Source organism: Brassica oleracea, chromosome C5 (genome assembly GCF_000695525.1).
Source record: "Brassica oleracea var. oleracea cultivar TO1000 chromosome C5, BOL, whole genome shotgun sequence".
Taxonomy (NCBI): domain Eukaryota; kingdom Viridiplantae; phylum Streptophyta; class Magnoliopsida; order Brassicales; family Brassicaceae; genus Brassica; species Brassica oleracea.
In genome coordinates this window covers 4,175,210-4,190,682 of record NC_027752.1, presented here as the reverse complement: position 1 = coordinate 4,190,682, position 15,473 = coordinate 4,175,210, and the positions used below count along the sequence as shown (strand labels likewise).

Genomic DNA, 15,473 nt, shown 5'->3' with positions numbered 1-15,473 from the left:
AAAAGATAATGAAAATCAAATTCACGCTCCCTAGAAGTTAATTGAGTGTACCTGCCAACCAGCTTCTATGCTGTTAAGAGATTTTCTGAGTAAGTCACTAAAAAGCCATATCTGCGAGAAGGTGAACTCGTACTGCTGCTGTATCTTTGGCTCCCACACATTTATAGTTACTTTAGTTCCATAATATTTATTTTTCCCCTTCCACATAAGATATAGCATTCTACGGTTCCAAAAACCAAAACAAATAACACATCTTAGATTAAGAAACCAGAAAAAACTTTTAACTCTTTTGATGACCACTTTGGTTCATGAGGACATTGTTCCTCAGAATTAGGAAACGGAAAACTTTTATACTTTTTCATGCCATATTTTTTGTTTGAACTTTCTCTCAAGACAACATCTTCCTCTGTCATGGTTCCTTCAGCACATTTCCCATATCGATGACATAACTGAAGGATATGTATGTCCTTCTATTTTTGACTTCGTAAAGACACTTTGTTGTTATCAAAGAGTCCCTCATTAGGATACAATTTTCTAATTTTTTTTTGAGATTATACAACCTTCTTCGTAAAGACAAATTATTTCAATACTAAGATATGCTTTAAAAACAAAATATCTTAGAATCAATTAAAAACATATCAATTTCCCATAAACTGAGCAACCTCACCTCTAAGGTGGAAGAACAACCCATAATTCAGATCAGCAAGTCGAACAGAGGAGTTAATTATTATAATGAGAAAATATTGAATGCTATTGGATTTGTGAGGATGATTTTCAAGAGATGAAGCTTTACTTTTTTATAGGTGGAGATTCATTGCTAAGAAAAAAAAAGGATAAAACGAGATACAATGAATGAAAAATCATGGAAGCATTTATGAAGGTTGTTACGTAACGTTTTGGAAGATTACAACAAAAGACGAAAAGACACAATTAAAGCTTGGCACATAGGTTTTTCACGTCGAGTTGATTCACTTTTTTTTTTGAACACCCGTCGATTTGATTCACTCAATTCATCATATTTCTTCCATAGCTGGTGTAGATCGAAGAGGACACAAGCCTTAATTTTTGGTCACGCCATCAGAGAAGACAACCTCTCTCCGTTGGGCCAATTAAATGTTTAGAAGCCCATTAACATGAGAACAAACGAAACATAACTCGATTAAATGAAAAGTAGAGTTTTACTTATTTGAACACGTGTCAGCTCCAGAACGCATGACTTTCTGACTTGGCATTTTAGGTGGCAACATAACATAGAAGCAAACATATTTATAAATATATAAATATATATATAGATATCTAGTAAGACCGATCCTAAACGAGCCAGATTATAGGCACTTACTGAAACGGTTTACTTTAATCGCTACTGAGAACTGCAATGGCGACCAAACTAGCTTCACATCTTTAGCCTTTTTTTTTCTGTTAATGATCAGTAAAAAGTCCACTTTGAGGTTCTCACTCACACTATATTGGTCACACTACCTATGGTATTATTTTCCGAGTCCTCTGTACGGATTTATCTCCTCTATTATTTATTCGATGTAGGAATATTTTCTCTATGATATTCGCATACGGGCCCCACCCGAATTTTCAGAAATCTCATTTTTTAAATATTATTTATTTCTTCAAAATAAAGTTCAATTTTTCAACCCTACAAGCACGGCACACAATAAATAAACAAATATATTTTGTTGGATTTTGCTCACTGTAGAAGAAAAACGATAATTTTAAACAAAAGGACACTAAAAAGATTGGTTTTAATTTTTTGAGGAAAGAGGAAAAAAACTCGGAAATATAAAAAACTGTCATAAGAAGAGGGGAAGAGGAAACGAAAACAGATGTGAGCTCTCTCTCGTCTTGAACTTTAATATCCTCTCCTCTCAGTTACTACTACTACTCTCGGCCATGGCCAGCGACGGTGGCGTTTCATGTCTACGGAGGTCGGAGATGATGAGTGTCGGCATCGGAGGAATGGATTCTCCACCTTTGGATGTAGATGAAGTTCATGTCCTAGCCGTCGACGACAGCCTCGTTGATCGGATTGTCATCGAGAGATTGCTTCGTATTACCTCCTGCAAAGGTTCGTCTTCCTAATTAAATAATAACTAAAAATGCATTCTAAAACATATATATTCGGCGGTTCTGTTTCAGTCACGGCGGTAGATAGCGGATGGCGTGCTCTGGAGTTTCTAGGGATAGACAACGAGAACGCCTCTGCTGAACTAGATGTAAGTCTTCGAATTAAAAGAGTAGTATTTTTTTAGGATTAAAGATTTTTGATTTACCAAAAAATAATTGATTTTAAGTTTCTTTACCGATTCTCAGAGATTGAAAGTTGATCTGATCATCACCGACTACTGCATGCCTGGAATGACTGGTTACGAGCTCCTCAAGAAGATTAAGGTCTGAATTTCACCGCCGTTTTACATAATTATTAGTATTTATTTTTATTTTTTTGAATCCTGTCTGAACAATGTGGAATTTTCCGGAAATCTGAAACAGGAATCGTCCAGTTTCCGACAAGTCCCGGTTGTAATAATGTCGTCGGAGAATGTAATAACCAGAATCGACAGGTGAGTTTTCGTTATCAATCCTCAGGCTTTGTTGCTTTCGAGTTAGAGTAAACTGTTGACTGATTAAACTGATTCCGGCAGGTGTCTTGAGGAAGGTGCGGAGGACTTCTTACTGAAACCGGTGAAACTCGCCGACGTGAAACGCCTGAGAAACTATTTAACCAGAGACGTCAAACTTTCCAACGGAAACAAACGGAAGCTTCCAGGAGATTCGCCGCCGTTGACTCTCTCCCCTGATTCGCCGGGCTCTTCTCCGCCGCCGTCGACTCTCTCGCCTGATTCTTCGGACTCTTCTTCCCCGCCGTTATCTCCCGTGGAGATCATTTCCTCGCAGCTCTCATCCCCGATAGACGACGAAGATGACGATGTGCTGACATCGTCGCCGGAGTCTTCTCCGTCGCCGGTTCGACGGCAGAAGATGAGGAGTCCCGGATTAGATTAGTGACCTTTTCTGGGGGTCCGTGTAATATCTATCTCCGTTAACTTTTTTTACCCTTTGACGGTGTTTTTAATTGCACGTTGACTTGACGCCGTCAATTTTATAGATGTCCTTTAATCTCGCTCCACGTGGACGTATTTCTGTTTCTAAAAGCTTTCCGAATTTCCTATAATTATTTTAATTATTATTATGCACATAAGTTATGGTTTTGAGTTTTGACTTGAGCTTTATAATTAAAGGATAATGGAAAACTTATTAGTTCATATACTAATGCATTGTGTGGATTTGAATTCGAATGGTTTAAGTTATTTACAAATGGAGCGTAGTAGTAGCATCAACTAGTAGCACAAATGAATCATTAGAGCCTACCACTTTGTTTTTAATTGGTGTGTGATCTTACTTTATCATTTCTGCATAGAAAGACGATTTAGAGAAAATATAGAGAGAGAGACCTTTAGGATCATTTGTTCAAATATTTAGTACTTGCCTACATTTGTTGAAGATTGTTTTTGTTTGACATCTTTGATTAAGTTAAAACGCTTATAGCATTTGTAAAACGCCGGACGTATCTATTATCAATAACTTAACTAGATCTGAAAAATTCAAGAATCCAAGAGCTAATGCTTTTTACAAAACAACTGATAACGTCTGAACCCGATACAAGATAAAGATATAGGTGTGACTTGCATAAGCAAGTTTTTGATGAAAATTTTAGTACACGATGTAAACTCAAAAACAAAAATATTACTAATATACAAAGAACTGGATGCATCATTGATATTATGCATGTGTATAAAGAAAGCAAGAAAAAAAAGAAAAAAGTTTGTAAAGCTGGAAATGGGCAACTCTTGTTCCCTTTCTTGAGGGCATACATCTCCATATATAGTCTTTACAGATCCGTTGTCTGTGGCGCTCATTTTTAGTTTTTCTTTAAAACTGTAGAATGTATGTTTACAACTCCATTTTGATCCGAGTATGATCTTCACATGGATGCGGTATACAAAACATTAAAGGATTATATTAGTATAACCTCATCATGTGCTGTTAATGACAACCAACCACATCGGAAGGATAAATTCCATTTGAAAAATCTAGATACAATGTATATATACCAACAAAACCCATTTAATTATTGTCGATAACAAGATCATCCCTAAAGGATACTCCTCACGTTTGGCGTAATTTTAAAAAAAAAAAAGCAATAATAACAAATATTTTCATTGGTTTGCATTTTTGTCACCTTCATGTGGGCAATGAATATATCTTCCTTTTCTCTTTTGTGTCTGTAGCGTCCCGATCGCTGTTGGATTTGCGTTTTTTTTGCTTTAGTCTCGACATGTAGACCAAATCACATTAAACCGGAGTCCCATGTGTGTTGGCTATTTATTTAAACTCGTGATCTTGAATGATATAGGAGATCTTCTTTTTAAGACTGATAAACGTGAAATGAAACAGTTGTTGAATGTAGAAATTACTACTCCCCGATGTTGCAAACTTTCGTATCATACAATATATTCTAATAAAAAAACTATACACCAAAAAGGTCCAAAACTGGCGGAAACAAAAAGGTGGCGTGGTGATGAATCATGAGCCATATGATGATCACACCTACACCACCAAACCTTTGCATTAATCTCTAAGAGTCAAAGAACCTTTGCCACTAAGAACCTCAGCACTAACACCTGCAACAATAAAGAACAACACAACGTTTAAGTCTAGTAAATGACGAACCATTACATCAAAAGGAAGATACGATGTTATAGAGAAAGAATTGGAGTAAGTACGTGCTTATAGAGACGGCAAGGCCATAATTTTGCAATTGAGCATAATGTGAAACCGCGATATTCTCCTCTGTTTTGAGATTTCGCTCACTCTTTTAAGCCTCTGTCCCATTGGGTTCCGTTTCCTCTGCTTGCTTCTGTACAAAAGATCTGAAGTGTTTGCTATATACTTCACCTACACAGCAGTTGAATCATTGGGAGGCAAAGTAAGTTTCATTCATCTCCAAATATACAAAAACTGATGATATGTTGTATACCTTTGAAGTACTGCAAGTCATCTTGGCTTCGATCCCATTTACAACATTCAACCCTTCCATTGCAACAAGCATCCCCGAAGATTCATCTATACCGGTGAGTTTCTCCTTGTTCCTGCAGAGAGTTTGCTTACACATTACTCCAGAACCAAATAAAACATGTATACACCATATGCTCTTATCAATGCTTCCTTCACCTTTTCAGAAACACTCCATGCTTCTCTTCATCATTGACGGACGTCAGAAAATCATTTTGCAGATAGTCAGCAAAACCTGGCTTCATCGCTGTACCCGTTACTTCAGGATGGCTGTTCATAAGCTGAATCGAGAGACTGGTTTCCACCGACGACTGCAAAATAAGTTACAAAATGATATTTAATAAACTACAACTCGAATGGAAAAAAAGATTTGAAGTTAGGGAGAAAACCTACATATATGATCCGGTACATGTTTGCCTCGTGGAGAATGGCACGTGCATTCTCATGATACACTAGATCAAAGAATCTTCCCTTTCTTCTGCAGTTCTCATATGCGTATAGTTGCACAAGCTTGGTGTCTGTCTCATCAGCTGCAACCGCATGGAGCTGAAGCATACCCAAACCATTCCAAAGAATCAGGAAAGAGAGAATGGACGCAGAGAGTCAAGGAGACAAGAAGTTGGTTTGTTCTTACCTGCTTAACAAGCTTCTGAACTAGCTTGTCCAATGTGAAAAGAACATATGACTGTGCTCCAAGAGCAGAGCGGCACTCATCTTCGTACTTTGTATTGTCACTAGAGCCGTCAAGTAAATTATAGAGTGCATCCATGAACCTAAAAGTGTTACGCTTCCAAAAATCAGCAAGGAACCGTTGTTTTAAAAAAAAAACTATTAAGTTGGAAGATATATCACCTTGAATAAGAATCGGGAATTGTGTTATCTGGAGCCTTCCCCTTCTTTTCTGCCTGTTTCTTTGCTGATTGCATTCTCTCGTACAACATCTGGAAAACGAGAAATTAGCATTGGAGATTGAAACTATCATATATTATAGACTCGAGAAGTTTGCTTTAAACAGTCCTTACTTGATGAAGCCTAAATAGCACATAGTAGGAATCATTCCCGTAGAAAACTCGAGAATCGTTCTGGGAGCAAGTTTCAGTAGCTTTCGATAGCCAAGGCACATGCTTGGCAACAGGTTTTACAGTTTGCAGAAACCTTTCTGAAAATGCGGAGGATCCATCTTCACCTTCGGGTCCATTAGCCACCTCACAATTGCCGGTGGGAGATAATTCACCCTCTTCCCGCTCAGTTACCTGATCTTTTCTTGGTGAAACCAGCTTGGACGACTGGATAACCTGTTGACCATGAACCAAAGTTAGGGATCAAACTGGTAACTAAAAATGGTGACTTCTCATTTAGTTTATTAGAACCGAAGTACATACGATATATATGGTTTAAAACAACTCCACACTAGGACTTACCTCATTAGTCATAGCTTCATCATCTTGCAGTTTATCGTGCTTAGCTGTTTTCACTCTATTGGAAGACGCATCTTTCCCAGGAGAGCTGCCTTGCACTGTTGGATTATCCATCTTCAGCTTTTCCGGGGATCTAGGATGTTTTTTACGGTTTGACCCAGAAGCGCTGTCCTTCACTGCCACACTTGCATCATCCAATTCTTGGTTGTTGCTTTTTAACTTCTCGTCCATCGCCAGGTTACCTTGACTCCTCGAAAGAATGCCGAACATGGGCTCCAAAAAGGTTGTCCACAGATTAATTACTTTATCTGCTTGTTCAGTCGTGCACAATTCTTCACAGTAGTATTTGATTAACAGATACAGGTCTTCGTGAATTTGTGAATCACCATAACTGAACTCCAAATCCGGAGTAAAAGAAGGCATTGTTCTGACAGAGATAGCTTGAAGCAGATCTTCTTGATGCTTTTTCTCACTGATATCTTTTATCTCTGCCAATAAACCTGCATTTTAAGGGACCCAACAAAACAATGCCATTGATGCAAACTGTAACTCAAAATAAGTACAAAATCTGGGCTCTGCTCTCATAATCAGTAGTAATCTGTTGCTACAATTTTCAATGAAATTTCAAATGCAACCAAACAAAACAAGTGGTTCATCAAAATGAACTTATTAAGAAAAAAATTGAAAAGAAGCTTACATTTTGTGCTCAAGTTCTTGGCGTCCTGCTGCTTGAAATAGAAACTACGATGATCCAGTGACTTATGGTGATTCTTGGCATACACTTCGGCCCAAACTTTCTGGAAATCAGAGTGGCACCTTGCCCATTCTTCTTGCTTCTGCTTCAAGCGCGTTAGTATCACCGGTAAAGCGCTATGCAGATTCTTCTTCATAAGATCCATGACATCAAGCCCATTATCACCGTATAGCCGCTCAATGCATCGTAAGTTCATAGCTATAAGATACAGTCATATATAAAGTTCTTAGCACAAACAACCAAAAATATAGCCACACTAGATTTGTTGCAAACTAATGACTTACGTGATAAGTGTTTTTCAATGCATATTGTGTCCGTAGAGATTGTATTGTTGTTGATCTTTTCCAGAAGGATCTCCACGTGTTTGATAGCTGAACTTACAGATCCTAGTAGCATGTCCATTTCATACCTGGACACACATTAGGAATGTTAAAGAGGGGGAATTTTATTGCGAACAAAAAGATCATCATTTGTCATCAACTACCATATCATACCTGTCATCCTCACACCGAAACAAGCTTTCTTCGTACTGGTTTTTGCGCATATGACTGAACGAGTAATCTTCACTCCCTGAGGTGACGGATACCAGGTGGTCATTAAGTATCTTTTTACCAAGTGCATTTCTGTACCTTGGAATCTCAACTGGATACTGCATGGACAAAGAACAACCATATATGATTATAAGAGAACGGAATGATGCAGTGAATTGCAGAGTAGTATAAAGATGTTATTGAGGAGGACGTGGCACTCACATCCTTTGGAAGGAGCCGATAACTTGGCGTACACTGAACGCACTCGGAAAGATCAAGTTCATTTATAGGTACTCCCACATACTTTGAAGCAGATGGTGGACTTTTTTGGTTTTCAGTATCATTACTGCCAGCCGCTGCACTTTTGTCAGTTCTATCTGTATCTCTTTCACTATTTTCATGATCTCGAATTCCCCCATTGTCCTCCGCCTTCAAATAGCCTCGCTGACCTTCTTTTTTAACAAGGGAGTCTGCAAAAATTTAACTACCTTAGAACCAGATGAAGATATAAACCACTACTTAAGACTTTAATAGAGAAAAAAATGACCATGGTCACATTATAAAAGATGAGGTTGCATCTACATCACTAGAAGGAAAGGCATCTTATAGAAATGCAAGAGGCCATCCGAATACTCACTTCCCAGGGAGTTACCAGCGGGGCAAGCGACAAGGTTCTCATCGCCATCTTCTCGTTGATCAGAGTGTTCAGACTCATATTCGAGCTTACGCTCTCGTTTTATTCTCTGTGGCAAAAAAAAAAAGAGAGTATAGATCAATATCTCAATCAAAAACTCCTAGAGGAAATGATGAATGGCCAAAGTTCATTTCTCCATTAAGCATCATATCACAAATATGGCTAACTGCACAAAAGATGCTATCCTTTAGAAAAACGAAGTGAACCTTCTGAAGCGGTACTTCATTCTTCGTAGAAGTAGATTCTGAACAACTAGGTAAGAAATTAACGAACTCCACCAGCAGATCTTCATGACCCTTGAACAGCAAAGTAACCTACACAACAGATGATGATCAGAGAAATGCATTAGCCCTGTCCCATTAACAAATAAGAATAAGAGGCAGAAAGTCTAAAGAGTTAACAATAAACATACCTCTCTGTAGACCTCAGTGATGGACTTTTTATCCTTTCGATACAAGTTCAAGATGTCTAGAAAACTTTTATAGGCATCTTCATCACCACCAAACCTCGCCTGCCAAAAGCAGTGATAATTCAAAGTAAACCTTACCCGTAAGAAAATCAGCATTACCTACCTCAGTGTGTACATTTTACATACCTTAATCTTGGTTACAAAACTGATAGCATCGTTGTAATCCACCTTGGTCTTAGGCTTCTCTTCCTCTGGGGAAAGGGTTATTGTATGGTCTTTGGGCAAGAAAGTATTAAAACCCAGGAGTAGGTCGTTGTACCCCTTGAACAAATCTTTAATTCTTTCAATGACACCAGCAGTGTCGACTCTGCATGAGACACCCACACGGTGACTGACGTTTATAAGAAAGACAAAAGTGAAAGGGAAGAAGGTATATATACCTTTGAGCTTTAAAGTCCCTCATGACCTCAAGGAAAGTCTCGTACTTGCCTACATTGTCATGAAAAATGTTCCTCACAGTTTTGAGGTAATGCAGGGCGTCACTTGTGGTTAATCCCCTGTTATTGTTTTTCCTGAAATGCACAAACAAACAAACAAAACACATGTAAGTCAATTTCAAACAAACACTGGAATCGCAGCTCAGCTACTACATAGTAGAAGAATCAAAACCAGCTATGAAGTTTGTAAACCTAAGAACAGCTAAACGCCTCATAAGGTGGAACCAAAGAGACTTACGTTTCTCTTTCTCTCTTCATCTCTTCTTTCTTCTCCACTAGAGAAAAAAAAAAAACAAATCAGGTTTTTTTAGCAGCCAACCTGAAAAACAATCAAAGTCGAGAGAAACAGTTGAGAATCAAACAAAAGGGTTTTCGTTTTCACACAGTAATAGCAGACGAGAACCAGATCTACCCTCGAACGAAGGTTAAACACATAGACCAAAAGAACGAGCAAGAGATTGTTTGATTATTATTATAGCCTTGAAGACGGGATCACGTGACTTGCACGGTGAACAGAACGAAGAGAGCTTTGACCGTTCAAAGTGTTGGCCCAAGTCGAAAGGTTTTTCACAAGTAAAAAATAAAGAGAGCAAAACAAACGGTTTTTGTGAGTTTTAGAGTCACCTGGAACAATCAAACATGCATATGCGATGAGATTGCGTCTGGTTCGGAGCAACTTCACGCTTTCGCCCTTTCTGGTGTTGGGAAGCGCGGAGAGGAGAGGAGAGGGTAACGCAATGCTGGAGCAGGCGGAAAATAAGAAGAAGAAGAAGAAGAAGAGGAGGAGGACTTGTTGGTTTATATATACGGAGAATTAATTAATTTACACCTTGTTGTATATTTTCACGCATGTAATGAAAAAATCATGTTATTTGTATTTTAATCAGAGCTTTAGATTCAGTCGGAAGGTTATGAAAATTGATTCCGAGTCTGGGCGCGGTTAGGGTTTTTACTTTTTAATGGGCTTTCTAATGGGTCCATAACATATGGATGTATCATCCAAAACTCCGCCTTTTTTATGTTCTGTTTTGTTGTTCGAGAAAAAAAAATGTTCTGTTTAAATTCAAACGCGATATACTGACAACATCACATTCACATAGAGATGCACAACAAATTTTAATTCTAGCCGCAGTTTCTAGCAAAATTCTAAATTTGTGATACAAAACTCAACTTTGCAACAACAGTGGGCATTTGGTCTAGTGGTATGATTCTCGCTTAGGGTGCGAGAGGTCCCGAGTTCAATTCTCGGAATGCCCCCCTTTTTTTTATTAGCTTTTTCTTTAACTGCATCTTCCAACCTGCCTTCTTCTCCTTGTCTATTCATCTTCTAGTCCAGGCCCATGAAATATTGTCGGGCTTGCATAATGTATTGGGTTTGTTTATTCATATTCTGAAAATGGTAAGAACACGAATATTTGTGTTGGAGATGATTTTGATTACTTGACTAATTAAAAAAAAACTGCGAATAAATCAATTAGACAAATTCAAAACTAGAACAACTCGGCTCCAATCTCCACGTGTTATATAAATCTCCAATCTAATTCAATTTTGATATACTAAACCATACCTTAACCGGGTTATAACATGCTGACGTATGACCATATCCAATTTTCTCTCAAGCCAAAGGAGAGAGAGAGAGACACGAAAGACCATTTGATTGATCTGTGGCGATTCATCATCCGATATGCCGCCGAACGGAGATCTAGACCGTCAGATCGAGCATCTGATGGAGTGCAAACCTTTATCGGAGGAGGATGTGAGGACGCTCTGCGATCAAGCTAAGGCCATCCTCGTCGAGGAATGGAACGTTCAGCCCGTGAAATGCCCCGTTACCGTCTGCGGCGATATCCACGGCCAGTTCTATGACCTTATCGAGCTTTTTCGAATCGGTGGTAACGCCCCCGATACGAATTACCTCTTCATGGGTGACTATGTAGGTCTGTCCTCTTTTCTCCACACCTTTCCTTGTTGTGTGTAGTAGATCTACGGTTCCTGGTGATTCTTGTAAAGTTTGTATCTTTTTTTTAAAGATTGGGTTTTGTTTCTTTGATTTGCAGACCGTGGTTACTATTCAGTGGAAACGGTTTCGCTATTGGTGGCATTGAAAGTCAGATACAGGGATCGGATTACAATCTTGCGAGGGAACCACGAGAGTCGTCAGATCACCCAAGTGTAAGAAGCTTTTAATGATGTCTCTTGTTACTTCTGACTCTGTGCACAATCAACCATACGCTTTACCTCTTTGATTGTTTTGCTTCAGATATGGTTTTTATGACGAGTGCTTGAGGAAGTACGGAAACGCAAATGTGTGGAAGTATTTCACAGACCTTTTCGATTATCTTCCTCTTACTGCCCTTATCGAGAGTCAGGTTTGAGCTCTACTTTCCAATTTGGTGTTTCGGACATAAGTACACTTCCTGACTTCATCAGTTTACAGGTTTTCTGTTTGCATGGAGGGCTATCACCTTCTCTGGATACACTTGATAACATCCGAAGCTTGGATCGTATACAGGAGGTATTTTACCTTCCTTCTTTTCTGTCCTTAAGTTTGGTTTCTATTACAAGAGTAATGGAATTGTTTTCGTCTCTCTGCCTCCACTCGCTCTCTTGAGATATAACTTATGAAAGAGCAAATATCTTATGTATGGTGTGATGATCTGTAGGTTCCACACGAAGGACCAATGTGTGATTTGCTTTGGTCTGATCCCGATGATCGATGTGGGTGGGGAATATCTCCACGAGGTGCTGGTTATACATTTGGACAGGATATAGCAACTCAGTTTAATCACAACAATGGACTCAGTCTCATATCAAGAGCGCATCAACTTGTCATGGAAGGTTTTAACTGGTGTCAGGTATCTATCTATGTTCTTCTCAATTGCCTAAGGTTATTAAGAGATGATTGAATCATTGACACCTCTCTTCTTCTTTTTTTGTTTTCATAACAGGATAAGAATGTGGTGACGGTGTTTAGTGCACCAAACTATTGCTACCGGTGTGGAAACATGGCAGCGATTCTAGAGATAAGTGAGAACATGGAGCAGAACTTCCTTCAGTTTGATCCAGCTCCAAGACAAGTCGAACCAGATACTACCCGTAAGACCCCTGATTATTTTTTGTGATTTTATTTATATTTTTTTTTTTTTTGCAAGTGGAGTTCTGAGTTTCCCTAAAAAAGAAAGAAAAAAACATCATTTTGTTGTTGCTGATGTGATTGCTGAGAACAAAGTTTGTAGTAGAAGCGTCTATATGTAGAATAGTGTCTTCTCATTGTCATTTCACTTGTTACTACATAGAGGAATGAGGTTTCGAACCCTGCCCGCCACTTTCATTTCTGTTTCGTTTATAACGGATTCAAAGTTCCCTAGATCGAAATATTTCTACTTTCGGAATGTGAATCAATGCTTTGTAGAGAGAGAGTGCTCTTTGAGAACCAAACCTTTCCTTGGATAGATTACAACACAGCATAAAACAGAAAAAAAGCAAGTGAAAGCTTAAACAGTTATTAACATGTTCTAAAACAGCAACAGAGGAAAGTATCCCACAATCTACCCTCCGCTTTACTTCATGTCTAAGCTAGGAATCTATAACAATAAACCTTGTATATATATTTTTATAAATGTTTATACGTATGCTGCTGCTGCTTCTTTTTTCGTAACTAAACATTGGAGATCGAAGTTTATTTTAGTGAATATTAGCCAGCTTTCTTTCTTATCACTATGATCTTTCGAAACCACCTCCTACCTGCATATGCAGCCACTCCGGCGACGCTCCTCTGCTGTATTCCCGTGTAGCTTGTGCCCCGAACTGCATCCCCTGATTCTCAAACGTTTGCTGATCAAACTGAGATTTGCCAAAATGTGAAATTGTTCAGTGAATAATCAGCGAGAGCTTTGTTACGACATGGTATTGATGTCAGGAGAAAATAAAAGTCTCGAAGTTGGCTAAATCAACCGGATTCATATCTAAAGTATCTAACCAAGAGTGTCAACAGAAGCAGAACACACGGAAGAGTATTTGAGGAAAATTTGGGACAATGGATCTTCAGGATCATTACATAAAGAGTGCGAGTACCACAACAAACTAACCTCTTTTGGCGGGAAAACCTCGATTCCAGGAGTCATTCTTGAGTTGACTGCTTCGAGTTTCATCGATAGAAACTGAAAATGGAAGCAGTAGTAGTCTTGTGAGATGCACAAGTAATAAACAGTTCAGAAACGTTGCACAATAACCTATAGACAGAGTGAGTTACCTCAACTTGACGCTGCAGAGATTGTATGTAGTTGATTATCTCATCTAGAACAAGCGCTTTTCCAATAACCTGACCATGCAAAGTTTCAAGTGCTTAAGGTTGTGACTACAAGAGGGGAGAGGGATGAAGAAGAGAGAAACCAAGATACCTTGTTACAACCAGGGACAAGATCTTGCAAGATTTTCATCCGCTCGCTGATCTTTTCTCTCCTCGCCTGCAAAACCAAGAAAACTCTGTTACCTACCTAGTCTGCTCGCTCTCTCTCGAAGTTTTCTCATTTAAGATGAAAAGATTATAAGAAAAAAGAGAAGTAATGATTATAACAAGAGTTACTCTTTCAGCTAGACTGTGACTATCTGTAGCCTGTCCCCTTCTAGCTCGCACATGAATATAATCTTTCGGAGGTTCAGGCAACAGCTGCTTCTTTTGATCCAATGTTCCCGTTTCAACTTCATCTTCGCATCCCGTTGTCTTCTGCTTTTTACTGTCACCATCATTCTGTAGGCTCCACACACGAAAAAAAACTACTAATCATCAGAGAGGGTGTTGCCAAGTGTACTTAATACATTTAAACATATCCTTACACACTAAACACGCGTCTTAAAAGAGTTTAATGACAATCAATACCAGTTAAAGTACTAAGATCTCTCATCTCAATCGTTTGATCCAACGGATCCGTTAATTTTTAAAGAGAGGAAAATTAAACCGAACCGCGTCATGTCCGTCGCTGCCGGAGACGACTTTATTATCCTCCGCCGCGTCACGCCGCTTCCTAGCACCAGCGATACCGGCAACCACCGCCTGAGAGAGCGCGTGGCTCATACGAGCCGGATCGTTGCAGTTAGTGTTGCTAATCAGATTCGAGTCGGAGAACTGATGGACCAAGTTAGGTCCACCGAACGAGACGCCGCTCCTCATCGAGGTATTAACAGTCGCGCCGCCGTTGATAGGATACGGCCAGATCTCCGCCAGGTTATACGCCCCAGCCTCGTTCATCATCCCGCCCGGATCCATACACCGAGTTGACTCAGCTGCTAACGGTTTCAAGAGAGAGAGAGAGAGCTTGATGTGACTTTGTTTGAGAATGCGATCTCTCTCCTTAGACAGTGGAGTCTGATGCGCACTGTGTCTCTTCCTCTCTTCCTCTCTTTCGCGATTTCCTTTTTCTTTATAAGTTTTATTTACCGACTTTTTTTTTAATTTTTTTAAATCTTTTTTTTTTTTTAAGAAGCTGTCTGCTTCTTTATTTCTTTTTTTCCCCTTTTTTCACCTCGGGAGTTGCAGGCAAGTCACTTCATAGCGAGGCTTTCTTTTGTGGGACCAGCTTTTTTTGTTAATCCTCTGTGTCGCGGACTATGCTAAACAAATCTCCTTCTTTAACGACATCCTATGCGATCAAAAACTGACGGTGATAAGAGCTTCCACGTACGCATTCATATGGTATAGGCGAAAACTGTCGCATCACCTATTTAGTTTATCTAATTACCGGCTTTGATTATGTAATAACTAGTAACCGCAACAAGAGTTTACATAATCATCATTGATTAGTGATTGACAACGATGGTTTCTTGGATTTTAATGATGCCAAGTTTAGCTAAACAAAAAAGATAATCTCATGTTGTGTTTTTTCTTTTCTTCCATTCATAGAGGATCATTACTACTATATCTTAACTGCTAAAATGAAATTATGTTGTTTACTTTTCTTTTTACTAAGTCAATACTCAATAGTATAATCAAAGGCTACCATTTAGTTGTACTGTTCATATGGTTTTGACTTGTTTTGTTTGCTGGGTCAAGAGATTGATTTTCACTGTGTGTGAATTTTCATAGTCGATTT

General features: G+C 38.9%; 4 protein-coding genes and 1 non-coding gene across 6 annotated transcripts; 3 read left to right on the top strand and 2 right to left on the bottom strand.

The window, feature by feature from the left end:
• The first annotated feature begins 1,824 nt into the window (after positions 1–1,824).
• Positions 1,825–3,199, top strand: LOC106294617 (two-component response regulator ARR4-like). The gene is made up of 5 exons (XM_013730220.1): positions 1,825–2,077; positions 2,149–2,225; positions 2,323–2,400; positions 2,500–2,570; positions 2,652–3,199. The coding sequence occupies exons 1-5, from the start codon at positions 1,903–1,905 to the stop codon at positions 3,010–3,012; spliced, it is 762 nt and encodes a 253-aa protein (XP_013585674.1). The 5' UTR covers positions 1,825–1,902; the 3' UTR covers positions 3,013–3,199.
• Positions 3,200–4,466: 1,267 nt separating this feature from the next.
• On the bottom strand, positions 4,467–10,190 carry LOC106294613 (paired amphipathic helix protein Sin3-like 6). 2 transcript variants are annotated; one of them, XM_013730216.1, is made up of 20 exons: positions 10,009–10,190; positions 9,623–9,659; positions 9,328–9,459; positions 9,074–9,254; positions 8,891–8,989; positions 8,685–8,792; positions 8,422–8,527; positions 8,007–8,254; positions 7,749–7,903; positions 7,539–7,663; positions 7,198–7,452; positions 6,504–7,000; positions 6,105–6,377; positions 5,935–6,023; positions 5,717–5,855; positions 5,476–5,628; positions 5,242–5,393; positions 5,048–5,159; positions 4,794–4,965; positions 4,467–4,691 (listed from the first exon to the last, which is right to left on the bottom strand). In XM_013730216.1, exons 2-19 carry the CDS (start codon positions 9,640–9,642, stop codon positions 4,798–4,800), a joined length of 3,012 nt encoding a protein of 1,003 aa, XP_013585670.1. In that variant the 5' UTR covers positions 9,643–9,659; positions 10,009–10,190; the 3' UTR covers positions 4,467–4,691; positions 4,794–4,797. The 2 variants fall into 2 exon arrangements, with proteins under 2 accessions (XP_013585670.1, XP_013585671.1); XM_013730217.1 differs by having other exon boundaries at positions 9,623–9,703; positions 10,009–10,168.
• A 379-nt stretch (positions 10,191–10,569) lies between these two features.
• Positions 10,570–10,641, top strand: TRNAP-AGG. The gene has a single exon. It is a non-coding gene; the product is annotated as a tRNA-Pro (tRNA).
• A 347-nt stretch (positions 10,642–10,988) lies between these two features.
• LOC106294614 (serine/threonine-protein phosphatase PP2A-2 catalytic subunit) lies at positions 10,989–12,698 on the top strand. The gene is made up of 6 exons (XM_013730218.1): positions 10,989–11,321; positions 11,442–11,556; positions 11,645–11,753; positions 11,822–11,899; positions 12,048–12,239; positions 12,333–12,698. Exons 1-6 carry the CDS (start codon positions 11,069–11,071, stop codon positions 12,504–12,506), a joined length of 921 nt encoding a protein of 306 aa, XP_013585672.1. The 5' UTR covers positions 10,989–11,068; the 3' UTR covers positions 12,507–12,698.
• Positions 12,699–12,797: 99 nt separating this feature from the next.
• Positions 12,798–14,815, bottom strand: LOC106294616 (transcription factor BPE-like). The gene is made up of 6 exons (XM_013730219.1): positions 14,348–14,815; positions 13,970–14,134; positions 13,785–13,850; positions 13,637–13,705; positions 13,473–13,544; positions 12,798–13,227 (listed from the first exon to the last, which is right to left on the bottom strand). Exons 1-6 carry the CDS (start codon positions 14,648–14,650, stop codon positions 13,102–13,104), a joined length of 801 nt encoding a protein of 266 aa, XP_013585673.1. The 5' UTR covers positions 14,651–14,815; the 3' UTR covers positions 12,798–13,101.
• Positions 14,816–15,473: the final 658 nt, after the last annotated feature.

Coding starts and splice junctions, on each gene's coding strand:
- LOC106294617 (XM_013730220.1), top strand. CDS start 1,903: ATGGCCAGCGACGGTGGCGTTTCATGTCTACGGAGGTCGGAGATGATG. Junction 2,226..2,322: donor ACGCCTCTGCTGAACTAGAT/GTAAGTCTTCGA, acceptor ACCGATTCTCAG/AGATTGAAAGTTGATCTGAT. Junction 2,571..2,651: donor GTAATAACCAGAATCGACAG/GTGAGTTTTCGT, acceptor TGATTCCGGCAG/GTGTCTTGAGGAAGGTGCGG.
- LOC106294613 (XM_013730216.1), bottom strand. CDS start 9,642: ATGAAGAGAGAAAGAGAAAC. Junction 9,255..9,327: donor AGGGACTTTAAAGCTCAAAG/GTATATATACCT, acceptor TGTCTCATGCAG/AGTCGACACTGCTGGTGTCA. Junction 7,453..7,538: donor CATTGAAAAACACTTATCAC/GTAAGTCATTAG, acceptor TGTATCTTATAG/CTATGAACTTACGATGCATT.
- LOC106294614 (XM_013730218.1), top strand. CDS start 11,069: ATGCCGCCGAACGGAGATCTAGACCGTCAGATCGAGCATCTGATGGAG. Junction 11,322..11,441: donor CTTCATGGGTGACTATGTAG/GTCTGTCCTCTT, acceptor TTTGATTTGCAG/ACCGTGGTTACTATTCAGTG. Junction 12,240..12,332: donor AAGGTTTTAACTGGTGTCAG/GTATCTATCTAT, acceptor TTTTCATAACAG/GATAAGAATGTGGTGACGGT.
- LOC106294616 (XM_013730219.1), bottom strand. CDS start 14,650: ATGGATCCGGGCGGGATGATGAACGAGGCTGGGGCGTATAACCTGGCG. Junction 13,851..13,969: donor GTCACAGTCTAGCTGAAAGA/GTAACTCTTGTT, acceptor TTGGTTTTGCAG/GCGAGGAGAGAAAAGATCAG. Junction 13,706..13,784: donor TTGTCCCTGGTTGTAACAAG/GTATCTTGGTTT, acceptor TTGCATGGTCAG/GTTATTGGAAAAGCGCTTGT.